This window comes from Lates calcarifer, linkage group LG16_LG22, assembly GCF_001640805.2.
Source record: "Lates calcarifer isolate ASB-BC8 linkage group LG16_LG22, TLL_Latcal_v3, whole genome shotgun sequence".
NCBI lineage: Eukaryota > Metazoa > Chordata > Actinopteri > Centropomidae > Lates > Lates calcarifer.
Window position 1 is genome coordinate 20862155 of NC_066848.1, and position 21225 is coordinate 20883379.

Sequence of the window (21225 nt, forward strand, 5' to 3'; positions counted from 1 at the left end):
TTACCTCTAATGACGAAGTGAAAACATGTTTTAGAAATGTTTGCAAATTTATTAAGAATTAAAACTGAAAAATTAATATGTGTTCAGCTTCATCCTTTTTGCCTCCTTAAGATGAGTCTAGAACTTGACTGGAGTCCAACTGAGGCAAACTGAAATGAGTGCACATTTAGAGAGGCAGGCCTGTCTATACAAGGTCTTGAGAGGATCTGCCAGGAGGAAATGAGATAAACTGCCCAAATCCAGGTGTGTAAAGCTTGTAGAGACCAACCAAAGAAGACTCAAAGATAGAGTTCCTGCCAAAGTGACTTTTACAAAGTACTGTATTAAGGGTCTTAATACCTTTACAATGAGAGATTTCAGATTTTGACTCTGATTTTTCATAAACTTACAAAAATAATCTCTTTAAACATGAACCTGAATCCTCCAGCCCAGAGCAGACTTGGACTTGGACACGAATGCTGTGTCAACCACTGCCAGTTCCTAACTACACTTAACTATTCTGATATGTCTGATTTTGGTGCACAACAGATTCCTCATCTGTGCCTGACAAGACTGAAACACACAAGGATGAATCTTTCCAATGTTTCCTCTAACGCTAGCCATCTTGATGCGCACTGCTCTTTCACTGGTCAACCTAGCGCAAGCTGCAGTGGTGGATGGGGCATGTTCATAGATCTAGAATTTCTTAATGTGGAATTAAGCATAGCTACTTGTCAGAGTTTTATTTATTTATTTATTTTTTTGCTTATACTTTTATGCGTAAAACATGTTAAATGAAATATTAATCATAGCAGAGTATATTTACATACTTAAAAACATGTTTGCAGAGGAACTTTAAGGTGATGTCCTGTTCTGTACAGTCCTCTAAGATGACTGAAGTGAGCCATAAGCAGTGGGGACAGGTGTCTGGCCTGGGCAGTGTGGACCTGTGGGTCCTCCAGTCTTCCCAGGTGCGGGTGGAAGTCCTCACCCTGGGTGCCATCATCAGGTCTGTGTTCTGCAGAGGGAAGGATGGTCAGATGGAGGACATAGTCTTGGGCTATGATGACCTGGAAGGTAGGGAGGAATGTAACTGTCCACACATAGCATGAGACTTCATATATAGGATTTCTTGGCCCAGGCATTAATGGGACATGTGGCTTTCAGAATCAGTCATGATCAGTCATCAATGTTGAAGTGTAGGATGACATATTTAAGATGCTGCCAGTCCAACACTAGGTTATTGTATTTATTACTTCTATGTTTAAATAAGTCTGCTGTTGAACACATTCAAAAGAAATGTAGGTTACAGAAATGACTGCTGCTGTTGCTGTCTTATTAAAACAAAATGTTTGACATAAGTTTGTTTTTCTGATGGTAGAGTTTCAGAATTAAAGAGGCCAGAGGTGAGGGACTGTATGTGAGGTCAATGTAAGACAGACGTTACATTGGTGAAGGTGAATTAGAGTAACCTGTGTTGTCTTGTCAGGTTATGTGTCAGATAAGCGGTACCTGGGAGCTGTGGTGGGCCGTGTGGCCAACAGGATTGCACGGGGATGTTTTGTAGTGGAGGGAAAAGAGTACCAACTAGATATCAACAATGGACCTAATGCACTGCATGGAGGGCTGCGGGGTTTTAATAAGGTAAGACAAAGTGAACATGTTTTGTCTACTTCAATGAGTATGTACAAAGCTTCAAACAATTTCTGTAGAACCTAAGTGGTAAAATATTCACCTCTTTGTACTTGTTTCTCATAGGGTTCAATTCTGAGTTGCAGGTAATTCATACTCATGTTTGGCTGAGGTCTGGCAGTCTGTCCTAAATTGCCCGTAGATGTGAATGGTTTAGATTTAGGTTCAGCTCTCGCCACTCCCATTGCCTCTACCTCAATCATTAATCTTTCAATTTCATCGGGTTACTTTCCAAAGGCCTGGAAATCTGCTATTGTTGCCCCTTGTCTTTAAATCCGGTGACTCAACTTCTCTGCATAACTACCGCCCAATAAGCATTCTTCCAGCTATTTCCAAAATCGCAGAAAAATGGGTGGCACAGCAGATTGTCCATCATTTAAACAGTAGCTACCCCTCTCTCCACGCCATGCAGTTTGGTTTCAGATCCAAGCATTCCACTGAATGGTACATGCCTCTTTATTGAGAAAATAAAATCCTTTCTTGATAAGGGTGGAGTTGTAGGGGCGGTGTTTTTGGATCTCAGGAAAGCATTTGATACAGTAAATCTTCTTACCAAGCTCTCAAAATTTAACTTCTCTCACAACGCTGTGAGCTGGATTGAATCATATCTGCGTGATCGAACACAATCTGTATCAGTTAACAACTGCAGATCTGACTCTTACGCTAACCTCCGGAGTCCCTCAGGGGTCAATATTAGGTCCCCTTTTATTTAGTCTTTATATTAATGATTTGCCCACTGTTTGTCCTGAAGCTGAATGCTTAATGTATGCAGATGACACGGTTTTCTTTGTTCATGGTTGTACCAAAGACACTGTTGCCATTAAACTCACTAAAACAATGTCCTGTGTCACAACTTGGTTGCAGGAGTGCTGTCTGCAGCTAAATGTTTCTAAAACTGTAGCCATGTATTTCACTAAAATAAATAGAGTATCACCTGACCCTGACATACATGTTAATGGAGAAAAAATACAAATCAGCCAATATAAATATCTTGGGTTAATAATAGATTCACAGCTTTCCTTTAAAGCCCATATTGACAAATTGTGTAAAAAAAATCAAGTTAAATCTCGCAAATTTTCGCACAATTCGAAATGAAATGTCAACTGAAGCCGCAAAAACGTACTTACATTCGATGATTCTCAGTCATTTCAACTATTGCCTAACCAGTTGGTCCCAGGCTGGTCAGAGTGCACAAAAACCATTGGAAGTCTTGTACAAACAAGCAATTAAAGTTATGGATAAAAAACCTAGGCACTATCATCACTGTGCAATTTTTAAAAAATACAGTATTTTAAACTGGGACAGTCTTCACACATTTGCAGACTTAAAATTGATTTATAAAGTACTGCATAAATTGGCTCCTGATCCTCTGGCAGAGTTCATCAGCCAAAGAAACAGCCTTGAACGTGTCACTCGAGGCTCTGTCAGAGGTGACTGTTACATTCCTCTGCGCAGGAGCACTTTCAGTAAGTCGGCCTGGTCATTAAGGAGCGCGAGTGCGTGGAACTTAGTACCTGAGGAGGTTAAACTGGCTACAACATACAAGGCTTTCACAAAAAAATTGAAAATGTGGCTTATGAACACATACAGTTGCCAACACTAAAAGATAAGCCTGTTGTCATGTTGTGATCAAATGTCATGTTGTGATGTCGTATTTATTTATTTTTTTTAATTGTATAGCAAGTGTTTGTATATGTATTTTTTATTGTAGATGTATTTTATTGCCTTTTTACATCATGGCCAGGGGACTACAGATGAAAACTAGCCTTCTGGCTAATTCTGGCTTTTTTAACCATGTATAATCATGTATTTTATGAAATTGCACTGTCCCCTTTTAAATAAACTAAACTAAACTAAACTAAACTACATGGTTGTTCGACTGTGATCGACTGGTGATCTGATTCCTGTTGGAAAAGTAGGAAATAAAAGAAATGAGAACAATTAAAGAGATGCTAGCCCACTATACAGTCCCTGTTCGCACATGGAGCTAAAATGCATCTCTGGCTTTGTTCACACAAGCACCTGACTGACCTTTGGATTTTTGAGGCTGATATCAAAAATGATCTAATGACTCTAATTACTTTATTAAACACATAACATAAAGAAACATTTGTAATAAGGATCCCTTAAATTTTGTTAGTAAAGAATTGTGACAAAGATTTGTTCTGAGGTTGAAATTTTACAGTTGAGGATAAACTTGTCAAATTGAACAAATGCAAAGAATGGTAATCCAAATGGTATCAATTACATTTATAAACAACACAAACACATTAAATGAGCAATGAGGAACTAAACATTTTCAGAGAAGGTATAACAAATGTATAACTCCAGTTCCATAGTCCCAGTCCATTTAGAACAAAATTCACTTTGTGAAAGAAACATTGTAAAAAGGGGGCTCTAAAAAAGACCAGAACTGTGGAAAATATGCACTTGACTGCTCTAAGTCTGATGAAGTTTGATATTTATACATTTATACAATCAATATATGCAAGTGTTCTTCCCACACCATCACTCCACAACATGTAGCTACATGTATGCTTCCTGTAAATGTACTATTTTATTTTACATCACCTGTTATGTGTTTGTCAGGCTATCTGGCTTGCTACAGCAGTGGAAGGTGGTGTACAGCTGAGTCTCACTAGTCCTGATGGAGACCAGGGTTATCCTGGAGAGGTTCAAGTCTCTGTGTCCTACACCCTACAGGTAAACTCACCTGGTTTATAACTTTACAGCGCTGTTGCTTATCACCCTCAAAGCATTTCAGACATCCCATATCTTTTTATCAACCGTGGTCTTCTTTTGGCTGGGCTGATCTAAACTTAGCACAAAAGTAAGGAAATTTGTGTTTGGTAGATTATTTCTTTGGTGTAACAATGCTTCTTGGCAATGAACCATATACCGTTGGAAAGCCTGTTTATTACCCTTTAAAATGGTGCCACAGTTGTAAGGAACATGCATTTGTGGGATGAACAGCAGAGCTGAGTATGTGGGTTGCGCCACATGTTCTCTGCCAATGCCAAACAGCTCATATTGCTGTTGCTACTGACTCTTGTTTTGAGCTTCTGGTACCCCCAGGTGCTGCCAGTCTTGTGAGTATGGGCCCTGCTACAGTGGTCAGTAGATGTCTGCTCCAAGAATCGGCATGCCATGTTTTACTGATCTGGACAGGGCCAGTGCGATATTGCAACTTCAAGCTGGTGACCATTTCCTCACCCTGTCAGCACTTAGGAACCGTAGGTTGTCCTCTACAGATTTGCAGTCAAGGTTTGCAGGATGATATGAGTCCAGATTCTGCCTATGGCAGTTGGATCGTGGGGTCAGTCTGGACCGAACTTTATCCTCCAAGATGACAACGCTTGCCCCATCAGAGTGGGGTTTATCAGAGACTACCTCCAGAATTTGAGAGTGGACAGGATGGAATGGCCTGCCAGTAGTCCTGACCTCAACCCCATTGAACACGTATGGGATCAGCTTGGGCGTGCTGTTCGTGCCAGAGTGACCAACACAACCACGTTGGCTGACTTGCAACAAATGCTGGTTGAAGCAGTGTCTGACCAGGCTGGTGACCAGCATGAGGAGGAGGTGCCAGGCTGTTGTGGCTGTGTATGGTTCTTCCAGACGCTACTGAGGCTCCTGTTTGTTAAATGAATAAATTGTTAAATTGCCAATGTGTCTTCTTTCTTCAAACTTCAATCATCCAATCCACCAAACACCAAACAAAAGTCAATGGCAGAATAAGCTGTTTGGCATTGGCAGAGAACATTTGGCAAATTTTTCATTGGCACAACCCACATACTCAGCTCTGCTGCTCATCCCACAAATGCATGTTCCTTACAAATGTGGCACCATTTAAAAGGGTAATAAACAGGCTTTCCAATGGTATAAGAGTTATTGCCAAGAAAGCATTGTTACAACAAAGAAATAATCTACCAAACACAAATTTCCTTACTTTTTGTGCTAAGTTTAGTTGAGGGCTCGTTAATGATTCTGTATAACATTTAAGAAACAAAACAGTTTTTGTTAAAACTAAACAACCTGGGATGAAAAAGGTTCCATTTTTGGTAAATGTAGAGTAGTTACAGTATTTGTCACAAATGTAAGCTCAAAGAAACATTGCAAAATCCCATACTTAGTTTATTGTCAGTTGTTTCACTGAATTTAGAAAACTTTGTCATCCTTAAAAGTAGACCTTTCCATAGTTTTACAGCCCAGACATTAGATTGATTTTGCATATAAATAAATAGCTTGTAGATGTGAGTTTAATAAGATCTGACTTGTATGTTCAGGGGGAAACACTAACTGCTGAATACCAAGCCAGGTCTACCAAAACCACCCCCATCAACCTCACCAACCACTCCTACTTCAACCTGGCTGGACAGGTAAGGGCAAATGATCAGCTGTATGATTATCCAGTATATCATCAGTGCTGTATTTGTTGTAGGAAAGGTGCAAGAAATACATGAAGAAAGAGAATTATGAAAGAAGACCACTGTTTCAGTTAGTTATGATCATCTCTAATGTAGAATGAGGGAGATTTAAGCTGGAGAGAGGCAACATAAAAGTAGGTGGAGAGAATACAGGGGAGAGATGAGGTTGATTTAGTTAGTTAAGGTAAATGAGTGAGTGAGTGAGTCAGTCATTGATTCAGTCAGTCAGTCAGACGGTCACTAAGGCTGGTTTTATTTGTTCAGCAAATCTCATTGAGGTCAAGATCCATTTTGCAAGACAGACATGAGAACACCCAACAACCAACACACATACACACACATTTGCATAGCTATCCTTAGGGCATTGCATTGACTTCCATTCATTGCGGAGAGAGCTAACAAAATAGATACTGGATTTAAATGTTGAAATAATATAATAACAAAAGTAATATAGAAGTTTCCTCAGCTCTTAACATGGCTGCCACTGAGATACTTCCAGGTCATTTCACTTTTAGTTATGAACCTTCCTGAGCAAAAGAGACTATTTGACTGCTTAAATACAGAGGGGGTAGTTGGGGAATGAGCAACAGGTGAGCAGGTCAGTGTGGAAGTTAACAGAGGTCACAGAGGCTAATGAGAAAGTCCAAGGGCATCTGGTGGCCAGGTGGTGAATGACCCAGGAATGGAAGGATTCAAGGAGATGCATAGGCAGGTAGTGGAGAGATACTGTATGTTTTATGGGTTTTTTTTGTTTGTTTGTTTTTTGTGTGTGTGTGTGTGTGTGTGTGTGTGTGTGTCTGCGCAGGGTGCAGTAGATATCTACGACCATCAAGTGTCCATCAGTGCTCAGTCCTACCTGCCTGTGGATGACACATCAGTTCCTACAGGTACATTTGCATTACCCATATTGTCTTCTTTCAACAAAACGAGACAGAACAAAGCAATGGAAAGTGATTTAAATGTAGTAGTAAATGGTTCTTATAGATCACAGTGAATCAAGGAACACACAATATTTGATAATTTCTACATTATAAATAAAGTAACACCTGTTTTGCTGTAGCCTCACGTAGTAGTTGTTCTTTAGATGCATTAACCACAAAACCAATAGCAACTAACAATGTCAGGATGTGAAATTACAGTGTAATGATTTTGGTCCTCTTTATGATGAAGGTTTCTGTACTATGTGCAACGCATAGTGCCCAAAATTTAGGATTCAAAAGTAATTAGACACTTGGAGACTAAATGCTTTTTGGGCAGCGGTGTGTCGTTTCAAGTTGAGAAAAAGTTGAGAGTTGCCAAACACTGAAACTGTCCAAATGCTTATGGTCTGGACTGTACAAATGAGCACTGTTTGCTCAGCCCTAGTAATTAAGACTCTATGTAACCACAACAGCCCCAGTCTGATTCCAGCTGGAACCTTTGTAACATGTCGAACCCTGCTCTCCCTTCCCTTATTTCCCACCTGTATCTCTTCTGCAAGTGCTAAGGACAGAAGCTGTTAAAAAACCTCATTATACATGAAAATGACAGCAAATTGGTGGAGCTATATTTTGAGATTGAGAGGAGTCACACCAGTCAGTCAGTCAGTCAGTCAAGTCAAGTTTTAGTTAAGGTTCATTGGTGACTCTAAATTACCAGTAGGTGTGAATGTGAGTGTGAATGGTTGTTTGTCTATATGTGTTGGTCCTGAGATGGACTGGCGATCTGTGTACCAATGTCAGCTGTTAATATGTAACTGCAGGGTTGAGTACTTTATTTATTGTATTAAAAAGAATTTGTCTCTCTCTGCTTGAGACATTGTTTATATTTTTGTTATTTTTGTTTATATACAGTATCTCAGATGCTGGTAGGACATTTGCAGTTTTTCTCTTTCCATTTACATTCTGCTCTCCTGCATTTCTGTCTAACTTCATGACTTATGAGTTATGAAGTAAAGTTGATTTTATTTATGTATTTTTTTTCCTCTGTAAGGGGCAATTGAGTCATTGAGTATTAGTGCAAGTGCAACTGAATACTGTGAATTCTATTCTATTCTATTCTATAACAGACTCCTCTGTGCCAAGACCAGCAGGGGGAGCTTTAATAAGAGCAGAGGAACTGAGAACTGAGAACAGAGAATTGACCATCAGTGACAGGGCAATAGATGTGGTCCAGTTCTCTGGCAGACTGGGTTTAGGAATCTGAGAGGGGAGTGAGGTGGAAAACATAATGGGCCAATGATCAGATAAACTGACATAATTTATGTGGACATTAAGGACAGGAGTGTCAAAACAAAGACTATGACCATGGATATGAGTATGACCTTTGACTAACTGGGTAAGACTGAAAGAGTCAAGTAAAAATCCAGTGTTAAAATCAGCTAAAATTTAGGATATTAGACGTAGTAACCATAAAAAGGTTAGGGTTAGTCAATAGTCTTATTCATCAATAAAATCTGGAATTTAGTGGGTCTGTGTATAGACCTACAGAACTTATTAATTCATCAGTTGACATGGGTTTACAGACCACGTCCAGTAAGCTGCAGTAGTGTTGATCAGCAGGTGTTAATATCAACTCATGAAAACATGAAGTTTACTTCATTGGAAACAGTTTGGACTGAAAGAAGCAAAGAAAACTCTCAGCAAGAACTTCATTAGTAATAATTATGAATATTGGTTGCTGGTGAGTGAGCTAACGGAGACTCTCTTAAAGCACAATATAACAGTTTTTGATTTGTCCTTTTTCAAATACAAAGTGTAGTACAAACCTACTGGGAAAAAAATCAGGAAGTAGGCAATCATTTTTATAGACATCATAGTTCCTCTCTATCTTTTATGTTCCTCTCTCTCTGTCTTCCTCTGACAGAACACTCTTGTCTTTAAACTCCACTGCAGAATGCACAAGCAGCCTGTGTGTGATTGTCTCTGTGTCTCTTTCCAGAGATCAAGTCCTGTTGTCTTTGTTGCAGTTTCAGATAACTGTTTAGTCCTGATTTAATTTGTGTGAATGTTGAATCCACCTTTACTCTTTATGTTTTGTACTGTATAAAATATGAATAACTATTGTGTGTGTTTGCTATCCTGCCACTGTTACATACAGACATGCGGAGGCACGAACACTTGTTCTTTTGTGCAGGGATGTGTTTCTTCTAGTTCTGTTAGACAAACATTCTCATTACCCTGCAATTAGCTTTGGAGCTTTCCCTGGAGACAGAGGAGCTAATGACTGTTTATTTATATCACAGAATCTGTGTTACAATAGAAATCCACCTTAAGGACTGAATTAAAACATGATTTTAAAAATGGGATCAATTCTGTGTCATGCACAGTTAAAATTAGTGGTCAGTATTCAAAAGTTGACTGGCTGATCCTGCCTGTCTTCTCAGGCTGTTCAGTCTTCACTCAGCTTGGGAATGGCTGCTGGTTAACATGTAACATCACAGAGAGCAGAGGGCTGAACAGAGGTGTAACAAGCTGATATTCTGATTTTGGCAGATAATGTAGTAATCATAAAACAATGATTTGGTCAACACATGGCTTTCACATGAAAACAATGTTTTTAAAAATGAATAGCATAATGCAGACATTGTCCCAGATACTATAGACTGTACGTCAGAGTTAGAATGCTTGATAGCCTAGAAGACACTCAAGCAAAATAAGGCTTATTAGAGCTGTGGCTGCTCCCTAACCTGGGGCCTTATTGATTGAAACATGAATCAAACACATTTTAAATCTGAGTAGTGTTAGAAACACCTCTAAATATGAATATAATAAAATCTAATGGAACTCAGGTTAGTTCCCAGTTGGTTAATTAAAAAATACTAATGTGAAAATCTGTATAATTGATAAAACTGTGCACACAGATGGCTAAACTATGAGGTGAACTAATATTTGGAGGCGGACTCAGGCAAGTTGAGTTCAGTGGTAAGACAAGACTGGATCTCTGACCCTCTGAGTGCTCAGCTAATTTATGGGTGGGCTTTAGATAGTGTTCAGTTTATGTCATTATTCACAACCACTGGACAAAAGCAAAGACATCTAAAGAAATTTGGAACACTTTAATATGTGTACTTTCCTGTATGCTGCACACAATAGAGTGACAATCAGCCAGTCAGAGCAAATGTAAAGTAGGCACTGTGCGTGACAAATGCATGATTTCTATGTGAGGACAAAGTTAAGCTTGGAAACATATTTTGAGATAGAAGTTGTGCCTGACTGCTGTGACTCACTTGTTTTCAGTCTAGAAGGATAAAATAGGGTATTACAGTATTTTTCTGACATCAGTTACCAGTTTGTGCTTTCATTTACTTGCTATGACAATTACATACTGCATCACATTTCTTAGAGCCTGTCTTTCTGACAGAATTATTCTGAATGCTAGATGTGTCTTGCAGGATTTCCCATATCTGTGCACATTCTTTGTATCATATGACCCTTCATCCTAATCAATAATCTAATGTATCCACAGGAGAGATCAGAGGAGTGGAGGGCACATCCTTTGACCTCAGAAAGCCTGTTCTGATTGGCCCTTGCCTGAAGGAAGTTCCAGGTCCGGGGTTTGACCACAACTTCTGTCTGTCATCACCCAGAGACCCCTGCACTGAGAAACATGCTGCCAGGTTAGCTGCATTTTCTCATACACACTCTACACACAGTTACATAAAACAAATAAATACAAAAGCATGTGGCCTTTGTATTAAAGTTTGGAAGGAAAACATGTTTCTTCACCTCAGAGTGTGTCACCTGGCCAGTGGGCGTGTCCTGGAGGTTTCTACCACCCAACCAGGAGTCCAGTTCTACACTGCCAACTTCCTGGATGGTTCTATGACAGGAAAGGGTGGGGTTAGGTATGGGAAGCACAGTGCTTTCTGTCTGGAGACACAGAATTGGCCTGATGCTGTCAACCAGGTATGATGATGTTTTATGGAGTGAACTGCTGTTAAAACCATCTGTTATTTAGTTCTATGATGTTGTTAAGAGGGTTGAAATTGCAATTTTCTTGGTAAATATAACTTAACTCATAATCTAATAATACACCACGAGCATTAGTAAATGATTTATTGACCAATAATGAAATCAGCAGATGTGTAGGTGCATGCATGCAGGTGAGATGCTTCAGTCACTGGGGATCATTGCCTTGGTTCTAACATAAATGAAATTGTGTGGTGGTAAAATAGTCTAAACACATGGTTTACTTACACATGCTGAAGAGGGCTGTGGGATATGGCTGAAATCTTAATAAGGATGTATGTAAATGAAGCTTTGTGTAGAGCATTTTACCATTGATATGAATCTTCATGCACCACATCTAAGGTAAGTTGTAGAATAATTATTTTGCAACAGTCACCATGTAATAGCATTGTTTCCACTCCAAGTCCAGTACCACTTACAAAACCCAAGCTTTTCTGCAGTCAACAGTCTCATTAAATAGATTTTCAAATATTTTGTCAATATGTTTTCATTTCTGAACAAAGCACATATAGAACATATTGATGCAAGATGGGAGGGTCTAAGTAGAGAGGCTGTCTTAGTTATCTTATTTTTTGTGATTGTGGAGTGTACAATATGAATATAACTGACCTGACAATGGAAAATTCTCCTTCAGCCTCAGAACCTCTAGGGTGGGGGCTGTTGTTTGTGCTCACCTGACAGCTGAGTCAGAGACGGAGATGTAACTGTAACTCACGAGCTGAGAACAGACAGCATTTTCGAGCTGATTTGAAGTTTAGTTTTAATAATACTTGTAATATTTATCAGTTGGCCTTGTGTGGACACTTGGCCTCATGTGACTCCAACGACCCTGAAGACTGTTGTTACAACAGAGCATCAGTGACAATGAAGCAACACCAACAGCCTTGATGATAACACCACAGAGGTTAAATACCCCGGTCTCTTTAGTCAGGACTGAAGAAGCCTCTTGGATGAGAGCTGAAATTTCTACAGCTGATACTTAGAATTAAAAGTTTTAATTAAAAATTGCCATTGATTATTTTCCCCATGCCTCTTACCCATATGTCAGCCTGACAAATCTTCTACAACCCTCTCTGTATTTCAGGCAACCCCATATAAGGTTCTGACCTCAAGATTGAGAAACCTGGTTTAGTATTACTCAACTCAGCAAAATGTTCTACAACTCTCTTGCTAAGCAACAAAAACTGTTGAGTAATCCCAGCCAATCAATGTCTCTATCACAATATCAGCATCAAAATTGCCTTTTCATCTCTCTACCCAGTTAAACTCATCAGAAACCTGGCTGTCATGTTTGATGACCAGCTGTCCTTCTATAATCACGTTGCATCTGTCCCCTTGTTGTGTCACTTGCACTATACAATGTAAGAAATCAGGTCTTAAGTGGCTTAAGTAACCATGGCTATCACTCTACTTGACTGCTGTGCCCTTTTGGCGGGCCTCCTTTCACACACAGTGAAACTGTTGCAGATGGTCCAGAATGTAGCTGTGCATCTGCACTTCATCAGCCTTTAAAGGCACATGTCCATCGACTGCTCATTGACCTCCAGTGGCTACCCATGACATGAAAATCAAATTCATGTCACCAGTGCTTGCCTACACAGCAACTTGTGGGTCTGGGTCTGTCTACTTGAAGTAACTTTGGATACAAGTGTCTGCTAAATGAGTAAATGTAAATGTAGCACAGAAACCAGAAACAAAATCCATATTCACGATGTGTGTGTGTGTGTGTGTGTGTGTGTGTGTGTGTGTGTCTCTTCAGGCTTCATTTCCTGACTGTCTCCTGCGTCCTGGTGAGGACTACCAACATATCACTCGCTTCACCTTCACTTCAGTCTGATCTGACCTGACCTCTAGCAACAGTGGGACAGAAAAGAAGAAAACTGGATATTTTGAAGTAGATAATTAAGTGTATTAATTAACTATGCAAATTATTTTTCTCAATTTACAGTATAATCATGCACCATACAGCTCAATAGCCAGTGCCTTTTTCTGTGCACATGTAGTTCCCACTTGTGCAACTGTGTGATTTGATGAGATGTTTTTTAATGAACTTTACCATGCCAGTCTATAGTCATGTCAGGTATGTTACAGCGACATGATGCTCATAGTGTAACCTGACCAAACTTGGTTAGATATATGTGATTTGTGATGTGACGAACCTGTGCCATTCGTACATTAAACTAATAATAAGTGTCAAAGAGCTTGCTCACTCAAGCTGGTTATTGTTGTTTGTTACAATGTGTCAGATTGTCCCTGATGGTCCCTGTCCACTGAATGATTGTAGTCCATCAAGAATTAGAGAGCAGTTCTATTCATGTTATGTAACATTGCACTGTGTGTGAGTCTTCACCTGTGTGTGATTAACATCTTTATACAAACTGAACTATTCCTAGAGCATGAGCTGAGGAGGCGGTTTTGGGTGAGAGGGCACTCCGTTCCCCTGCCAGGAGACATGATGTGTCGCTATGGCAACCTCTCATCCATCACTCGCAAAGACTTTTAACAGCTGGGATTTCATAAAATGTGATATAAGTTGATGTAAGTTGAGTTGCAGAAAAGAACAGGAAACTGGTCTCCAACAGAGGCTGCGTGGCTTTGTCATTATTCATATTTTACTGTAGGAGTGTGAGACAGCTTTCACAGTCAACACCATGAAACTGCAGTTGAATTTCATGCAGGGAGGAGTGAGAGAGCTCTGATTCACTGTGGTAACAGTTTCACAGACACAGGGAGGACCACTCACATCACCAACCTCTCAGTGTAGTTGGTTTATTTCCTTCTATAAACTGTCTCTTGTGGTGCCTGAGCCTTTCTGTTTTGTTAATAATTAAGGACTGTGATGTTGCCAGAGCCATGGCAGTTTCTTAATCCCTAAAATTACTTCTACCACATTTGTCTTAAAGGACAGGATATAAAACAAGAGCCAGGCACCTGTATGAACATAGGACTTTATTTTATTTGCTTTAATTACTCCTCCTGTTCATACATTAAAAGATCCTCTCTCAATGGGCTTTCATTTTCATTTCACATTAATGTGACCCAAAATCCACTGTTCTTGTATCATGCAAATATTTATTTTTCAACATTTATGTGAAGCTAATATAGGTATAGGTAAGCTAATAGGCATACAATTCTCTTTGAGTGTACATGGACAAGGCTTTCCCGCTGGGCTACAGTGCAGGGACAGTAAGTAAAAGAGTTCAGATTTAATCAATTTCATATAAAGTTGGCTGGGTAAGTGACTTACTCAATACATTGTACCTGAAGGGTGGATGACCGGGGATATTTTTAAATATTTATATACTTGGAAAAAACATTTCATTAAATTATTGAGGACTGTTTAACTTACCTGAAGAGAGGAACTAGTAATTTTCCAAGGCTAGGTTGTTAAAAGGATACTGCACATATTTTTTCTAATCAACTTCTTTGCTCCTTCATAATTTTCATTGCCTGCTACAGGAGCAGTTAGTGCAGGGGTGTCAAACTCAAATACACAGTGGGCCGAAATTAAAAAAATGCTACAAGTCAAGGGCCAGACGGGTTCAACGTTTATTGAAAACTTATTGAACATTACTGCGGGCAACTGAGGCGAGTGGATACAAAGGAACACCAGATGAACAATGTTTATGTGTTTTTTGTGATTTTGGGGTTGTTGAAGATGAATTTCATTTTGTATTTTATTGCCCTCTGTACTCTGATTTAAGAAAATGTTTGTTTGTTAAGGTTCAAGTGAATAACCCTGACTTGTTTTGGTTGTCTGATGCAGTTATGTTGACTGGCTTTTTAAGGTGGAAACTTTTGCTTTGGCAACATTCATAGAAGATGCTTGTCAGCTGAGACAAAAGACTCTGTATCCAGGTTGAATTTATGGAAATGTCTCTTTTTATTTGTCATGTAGCCATCATGGTGTTTGCTTCATAGGAGAGTCACAAGAGTTAGATTTGAAGAAATCCTGACTGGATACTACAGTTCCCATAATGCAACCAATCGCATTTTCTCATTTGGCTGTCCCTGCCTGTTAGATATCTTTCAAACTCCACACTTCCAATTTGTGGACTTTCTTGTAATAAGTTTGCCAACCACAAGGCTAAGGTGACATTACTATGACATCATCAGGGTTATATCTTTTAGACATACTGTGGCTAATAGGTGGTGTAGTAGGTGGCACTATGACTATGACTGAATGTTGGCTTGTAGATGTCCTCAAGCAGCCTCTCTTATGAAGTGTGAAGTTTGGGTCAGATTGGACAATGTATTTGTTAGTTACTTGCTGATTGTCTACTACAGTTCCAAGAGGCTTTTCTCAAGCCTTGGTATGATACGTCTGCCTACCAAACTTGGTGCATCTAATTAAATTCAAATATAAAAGTTCAGTTTATGGTTTTGCTTTCAAGTTTATTATGGCAGTATTATTATTTGGGGCTTGGTTTATTTTGTAAAATAGATTTTATTTGTGAATAGAGAACCATTTTTTGGGATGCCTTGTGTCATATATCATATCAGTATTGTATAACACAATGTGGATCTTGAATCATATGGACAGATCAGAGGTCAGGGTCTACAGTCAGAACAGAACTACACAGGAAGACAAGTGACAAAAGCCTTTTTATTGAGAAACATTTTACAGAAGCTACAGTCCTGAGTGAGTGTGACTGTTATCAAAGTGTGTGTGTGTGTGTGTGTGTGTGTTGTTCTCTGCAAAAACAGCAAGACAAGACTGATTACGGTCATGGGGAAGTGGAACCAATCATGTCAGACTTTGTGGCAAATACTGCTGCTGTGTGTGTGTGTGTGTGTGTGTGTGTGTGTATGTGTGTGTGTGGTGTGTGTGTATGTGCGTGTGTGTAGGTGAGGGGTGAGAGAAATGAGAGAGAGAGATGAGATATAGTAAGCAGAATATGTTCTGGTGGACAGTGTGGACAGTTTCGTGGACAACACTCCTTTGTACACAGCTTTGAACAGTGTGGGATTTATTTTCTTCCCTCTGTGATTCTGCTTGTGGTTATTGTACTATGGTCCCTGTAAGTATGTTCACCTATTTGACTGCCATTGTCACTATCCTCACCATACGACTACAATACGACTGCTGACAGTCTTAATAAGACATGATTATTGATTTACAGTAAAGTTACACTGTAAGTGGTTCTAGAATAATGTAATCATCTACACCATCATTGCCAAAAATGTAGATGTAAATCCAACCAAAGAACAACACAAGCCTTCAAAAAGAATGTTGAAAGAAGGAATGATGCGAAGGGAGAGAGAACCTGCAGCAGAGAACAGAAAATTGATGAGGTGATGAGTGGGAGTTTTAGCTGGAGTCCCTAACAGTAGGAGGAAGTGAGTTCAGCTGTACATGAATCATGTGAAACAAAATACACTAGAAGCAAGATTTTTATTTTCAAATTTAGCTGTTTATTTATTATGTTACAATGTAGGGCCAAGACAAATGTATTGTCTCCAGTGAAAGGAGATCACACTGGACTAAACAAGTTAATCCCACCAACTGAAAATCTTTATGTCAGCTTTATGGCAAGGGTGAGAACTTGTAAACCAGTCTGTTGATGGAGCGTGTGTTGGTCTTAGAAACCACCCTTGCACACTACCAGCCTGTCCAGCAACAGCAGTGGTGTTAAGAAGATGGCAAATGCAGCATCTAGCAGTTTATTTCCGAGTGAATGCATCTGTGTATACTGTGTCTGCTAAATGTAAAGGTGGGTAATTGTAGCAGTGTAGGTGTCAGGCCAGTATGGATATGCTTGAAACCTGTATCACAATATTAACAATATTTTTCTGATATTAATATTCAGAATTTCCTGACATAAAAATGTCTAGAAAAACACATCAGAAAATAGTCAACTTGCTGTTCAATACAATGAACTTTTTCACTGTTAGGACAAAGCTCTTTATCCATGTAAAACAAAAAGTTACCAAAGGTATCTAATTCTGTCTGTTCTTAATTACTAGTTGCATTGAATAACCATGTTATTGTGACCTCTGTTGTTACTTTAAAGCAGTAGGGTAGAGAAGTTGGCTTGTGGTCACATTTTTATGGCCACAGTGCTGGCAAAGCACAGCAAAGGGGAAAAAACATTGTTTCCTGTTAGTTCCATTTCCTGTTCACATTGGTTTTTTGCACAGCAACCACTAAGTGTGGACATGAAAACATATGGATAGGTCAAAAGAAGGTTTAAATAATCACCTCCATCGTCAGGCTGCATGGACACCCAAGGAGAAATCAATGCAGAGTTATTGTTATTAAGAAGTTACATTGTTTACCAACAACTCATTCTTGCTGTAAAATGGCTTAGTAATCCTGTCTGAACCAAATTAACAGAATGTGAATGTGAAAGGATCCTAAGGGTGCTTTTACACAGGGTTTGCAAGCTGCTAGTTATATATATATATATATATATATATATATATATATATATATATATATATATATATATATATATATATATATATAATTTGTTATTTATGTTATATATAGATATATGTGTGTTATTTATGTTCTATGAAACATGTTAAAAATAAATGTTCCTTTAACTTTATAACATCATGCAATTCAATTCAATTCAATTCAATTTATTTATATAGTGCCGAATCACAACAAAAGTCATCTCAAGGCACTTTTCATATAGAGCAGGTCTAGACCGTACTCTTTAAAATAGGTATTTACAGAGAGAGACCCAACAGATCCCACCAACCCTAACCCTACTAGAAGCAATAGTAACAATTTCTAATTCTAGCAGCAGGTGTTGAGTGGAGTTGTAGGAGCAGCAGGAGACTTGTCATCACAGGTCAGACTCTACAGCTCCAGAGGCAGAAATACCTGCAGAAAGAGACAGAAGAGGAGAGAGAGACGGAAGAGCACAATACTATGGGAAAGAGGAGATATTGAGTTAGATGGAGCCTGACCATTAAGGGCTTTGTATGTGAGGAGGAGGATTTTGAATTCTACTCTGGATTTGACTGGGAGCCAATGTAGAGAGGCTAACACAGGAGAAATATGGTCTCTTTCCCTAGTTCCTGTCAGTAATGGTGCTGCAGCATTTTGAATCAGCTGCAGAGTCTTTAGAGACTTGTTGGGGCAGCCTGATAATAATGAATTACAGTAGTCCAGCCTGGAAGTAACAAATGCATGGACTAGTTTTTCTGCATCTTTTTGAGACAGAAAATGTCTAATGTTGGTGATATTACACAGGTGAAAGAAGGCAGTCCTAGAAGTTTGTTTTATATGTGAGTTAAAGGACATATCCTGATCAAAGATGACTCCCAGATTCTTTACAGTGGAGCTGGGAGCCAGGGCAATGCCGTCTAATGGAACTACATCATTAGAAAATTTATTTCTGATGTGTTCAGGACCAAGTACAATGACTTCAGTTTTATCTGAGTTCAGTAATAAAAAATTGCTTGTCATCCAAGTTTTAATGTCCCTAAGACAAGCCTGGAGTTGGGCTAGCTGATTGGTTTCGTTAGGCTCCATTGACAGATAAAGCTGTGTATCATCTGCATAACAATGGAAATTTATGGAGTGTGTCCTGATAATGTTGCCCAAGGGAAGCATATACAAGGTGAAGAGGATTGAACCAAGCACTGACCCTTGTGGAACTCCTTGTCTAATTTTTGTGTGTATGGAGGAGTAGTTGTTAACATGTACAAACTGAAGCCTATCAGATAGATAGGATTTAAACCAGTTTAGTGCAGTTCCTTTAATACCAATAAAGTGCTCCAGTCTCTGTAAAAGGATGTGATGGTCAATTGTATCAAAAGCAGCACTGAGATCTAACAAGACAAGGACAGAAACAAGTCCATTGTCTGATGCTATCAGGAGGTTTGTAACTTTTATGAGTGCTGTCTCTGTGCTGTGATACAGCCTAAATCCTGACTGAAAAACCTCAAATAAACTATTATCCTGGAGAAAATCACACAACTGTTTTGCAACTGCTTTCTCCAGGATCTTAGAAAGAAAGGGGAGGTTAGATATAGGTCTGTAATTGGCTAATACGTCTGGATCTAGAGTGGGCTTTTTTTAGAAGAGGTTTGATTACAGCTACTTTATACAACTGCAGCACATAACCTGTTAACAAGGACAGATTTAACATATCTAATACAGTTGGGATGGGGTCTAAGAGACATGTTGAAGGTTTAGATACTGAAATAGTTGAAGTGAGCTGGGGGAGGTCGATGGGAGAAAAAGAGTCTAAGTTAGGTTTCACAGCTGATGCTATGGATCCTGTATTTTGACATAAATCAGTGCTGGTTGAAAGCAGGATGTGATGAATTTTGTCTCTAATATTAAACATTTTATCATTTAAAAAGTTCATAAAATCATTAGGTTATAGGAATACATGGATCGATAGAGCTGTGACTCTCTATCAGCCTGGCCACAGTGAAAAGAAACCTGAGGTTGTTCTTATTATCCTCTAGTAGTGACGAGTAATAGGCGCCTCTTGCATTACAGAGGGCCTTCTTATATCTTTTAAGACTATCTTGCCAGGCTAAGCTATTTTTCAGAAAATAGTAAAGTGATCATCTCCATGATGATTGGAGAGTGTGCACACTACAGGAGTGCTTAAAGACAGTTGACTTTGATGGGCTGCTACACAGTCTGACCAGAGGCCATACGAAGAGGTTACAGCAGCGTGTACATGAATATGAAGTACTTGGATATTGTGGCCTACTCAATGGGTCTATGAAATTGTCATTTCTTAGAGATAGTCTAGAAAATGCAAATGCATTCATACTGAGCTTATAAATAATTAAGGGAATTGGTTTATACATAGTGATTTATACTTAATCTGAAATATGAAAGGAAAAGTTATTAGTACACACTTGGATTGATGACATGTATCTTATATGGATATTACTGCATAACATTACATACACATACAAGAATGCACAGCCAAAGTTAACAGGTGCTCACCACAAACATGGAGCACAGCTCTGTGGTGACCATTGCTAACCAGCCTGTGAAATAATTCAAGATCCTACAATTGCAGTTCATGTGACCATGAAAAGGAGTGCCAACAGCTTGTGAAAAGAGGGTCATGCTGCATGGCTTCAGTGGGGTATACAGTTTTTCACTGGTTGTGGACTCCCTCGCACCTGATTATTATTATCCTCACTTCTTTTGTCTACCATTGACTCGTCAAAAGACAGTACACCATGGCCACAGCAGCAACAGATACTTGAAGTCGTGGGAGATGTGTTTTAATTTTATTTATAGTTTTATTTCATTTTATTACACCATTTCATTCTGTCATTTTAACAATCACATTATATATAGCTTCATTGAGCATTTCATTAAAAGACAGATGACTGTAATAGATAGTGCTTTAACACTTCCTGTGAAATGCACTGAATGCTGTTGTGTAGAGAAGTGCAGATCAGAACTTTTAACTTATAACCTAGCTTACAATGAAAAATGCTACATCAAAATGTGAACTGAGAACTGAGAGATATCCCTGACTAATGGGCTCAACATATGGTACTGATGTCACCTTACTTTTCAGCTGTTATCCACTGATCACTGCCTGTGGATCAGCTCAGGTTATACTGCTGGGTCAATAAGATCAATATAAACATATAGTCAGCAAACACTTTAGTAGGAACACCATACTAATACTGCATAGGCCCTCCCTTTGATCTCAAAACAGCCTCAGCTCAACAGGAACCTAGACAAGATGTTGGAAGCAGTTCTTTGGGATTGTGGTTAATGTTGACATGATTGCATTTGTCAGCTGCACATTCAAGCTGCCAATCTCCCATTCTACCACACCCCAAGGATGCTTGAGGATAGTTGGTAGTGTTGATTTTTCAGATTTTTTTTTTTTCTGACTGGCCACAAAAAGGAGAAACAAAAACTATTTCATTAAGTTTACCACTTAGGATTCTCTGCAAACAATTAGAGTGAAAAACCTTCACAGAACACAAATTGATGGCCCATTTTCCTGTAGAGTGAAAAACAGACCAACCAATCAGCTGTCTTCCAAAACTTTTTATAGCCTGTCACCTGCTGTCTGAGGCCTATCACAGAAGATATCTGGAATGAGTGCCTGGTGGCATCGATCTCACATTATTTGGTACTAAATGATACTCAGTTGCACTTCTTTGATAACAACATTCTCTTCTTTGAAACTGACTCACGTTTTAGCAGAAAACAAATACCCACT

General features: G+C 39.0%; 1 protein-coding gene across 1 annotated transcript; it reads left to right on the top strand.

Moving 5' to 3' along the window:
* The first annotated feature begins 836 nt into the window (after nucleotides 1-836).
* Nucleotides 837-13247, top strand: galm (galactose mutarotase). Its single transcript, XM_018694097.2, has 8 exons — nucleotides 837-1056; nucleotides 1469-1623; nucleotides 4261-4374; nucleotides 5958-6050; nucleotides 6904-6985; nucleotides 10545-10695; nucleotides 10810-10984; nucleotides 12807-13247. Exons 1-8 carry the CDS (start codon nucleotides 843-845, stop codon nucleotides 12882-12884), a joined length of 1062 nt encoding a protein of 353 aa, XP_018549613.2. The 5' UTR covers nucleotides 837-842; the 3' UTR covers nucleotides 12885-13247.
* Nucleotides 13248-21225: the final 7978 nt, after the last annotated feature.

What these genes read in the sequence shown, in the direction of transcription:
- galm (XM_018694097.2), top strand. Translation starts at nt 843, where the DNA reads ATGTCCTGTTCTGTACAGTCCTCTAAGATGACTGAAGTGAGCCATAAG. An exon ending in ACTTCAACCTGGCTGGACAG is followed by an intron (nt 6,051 to 6,903) that starts GTAAGGGCAAAT and finishes GTGTCTGCGCAG; the next exon opens with GGTGCAGTAGATATCTACGA. An exon ending in GGCCTGATGCTGTCAACCAG is followed by an intron (nt 10,985 to 12,806) that starts GTATGATGATGT and finishes GTGTCTCTTCAG; the next exon opens with GCTTCATTTCCTGACTGTCT.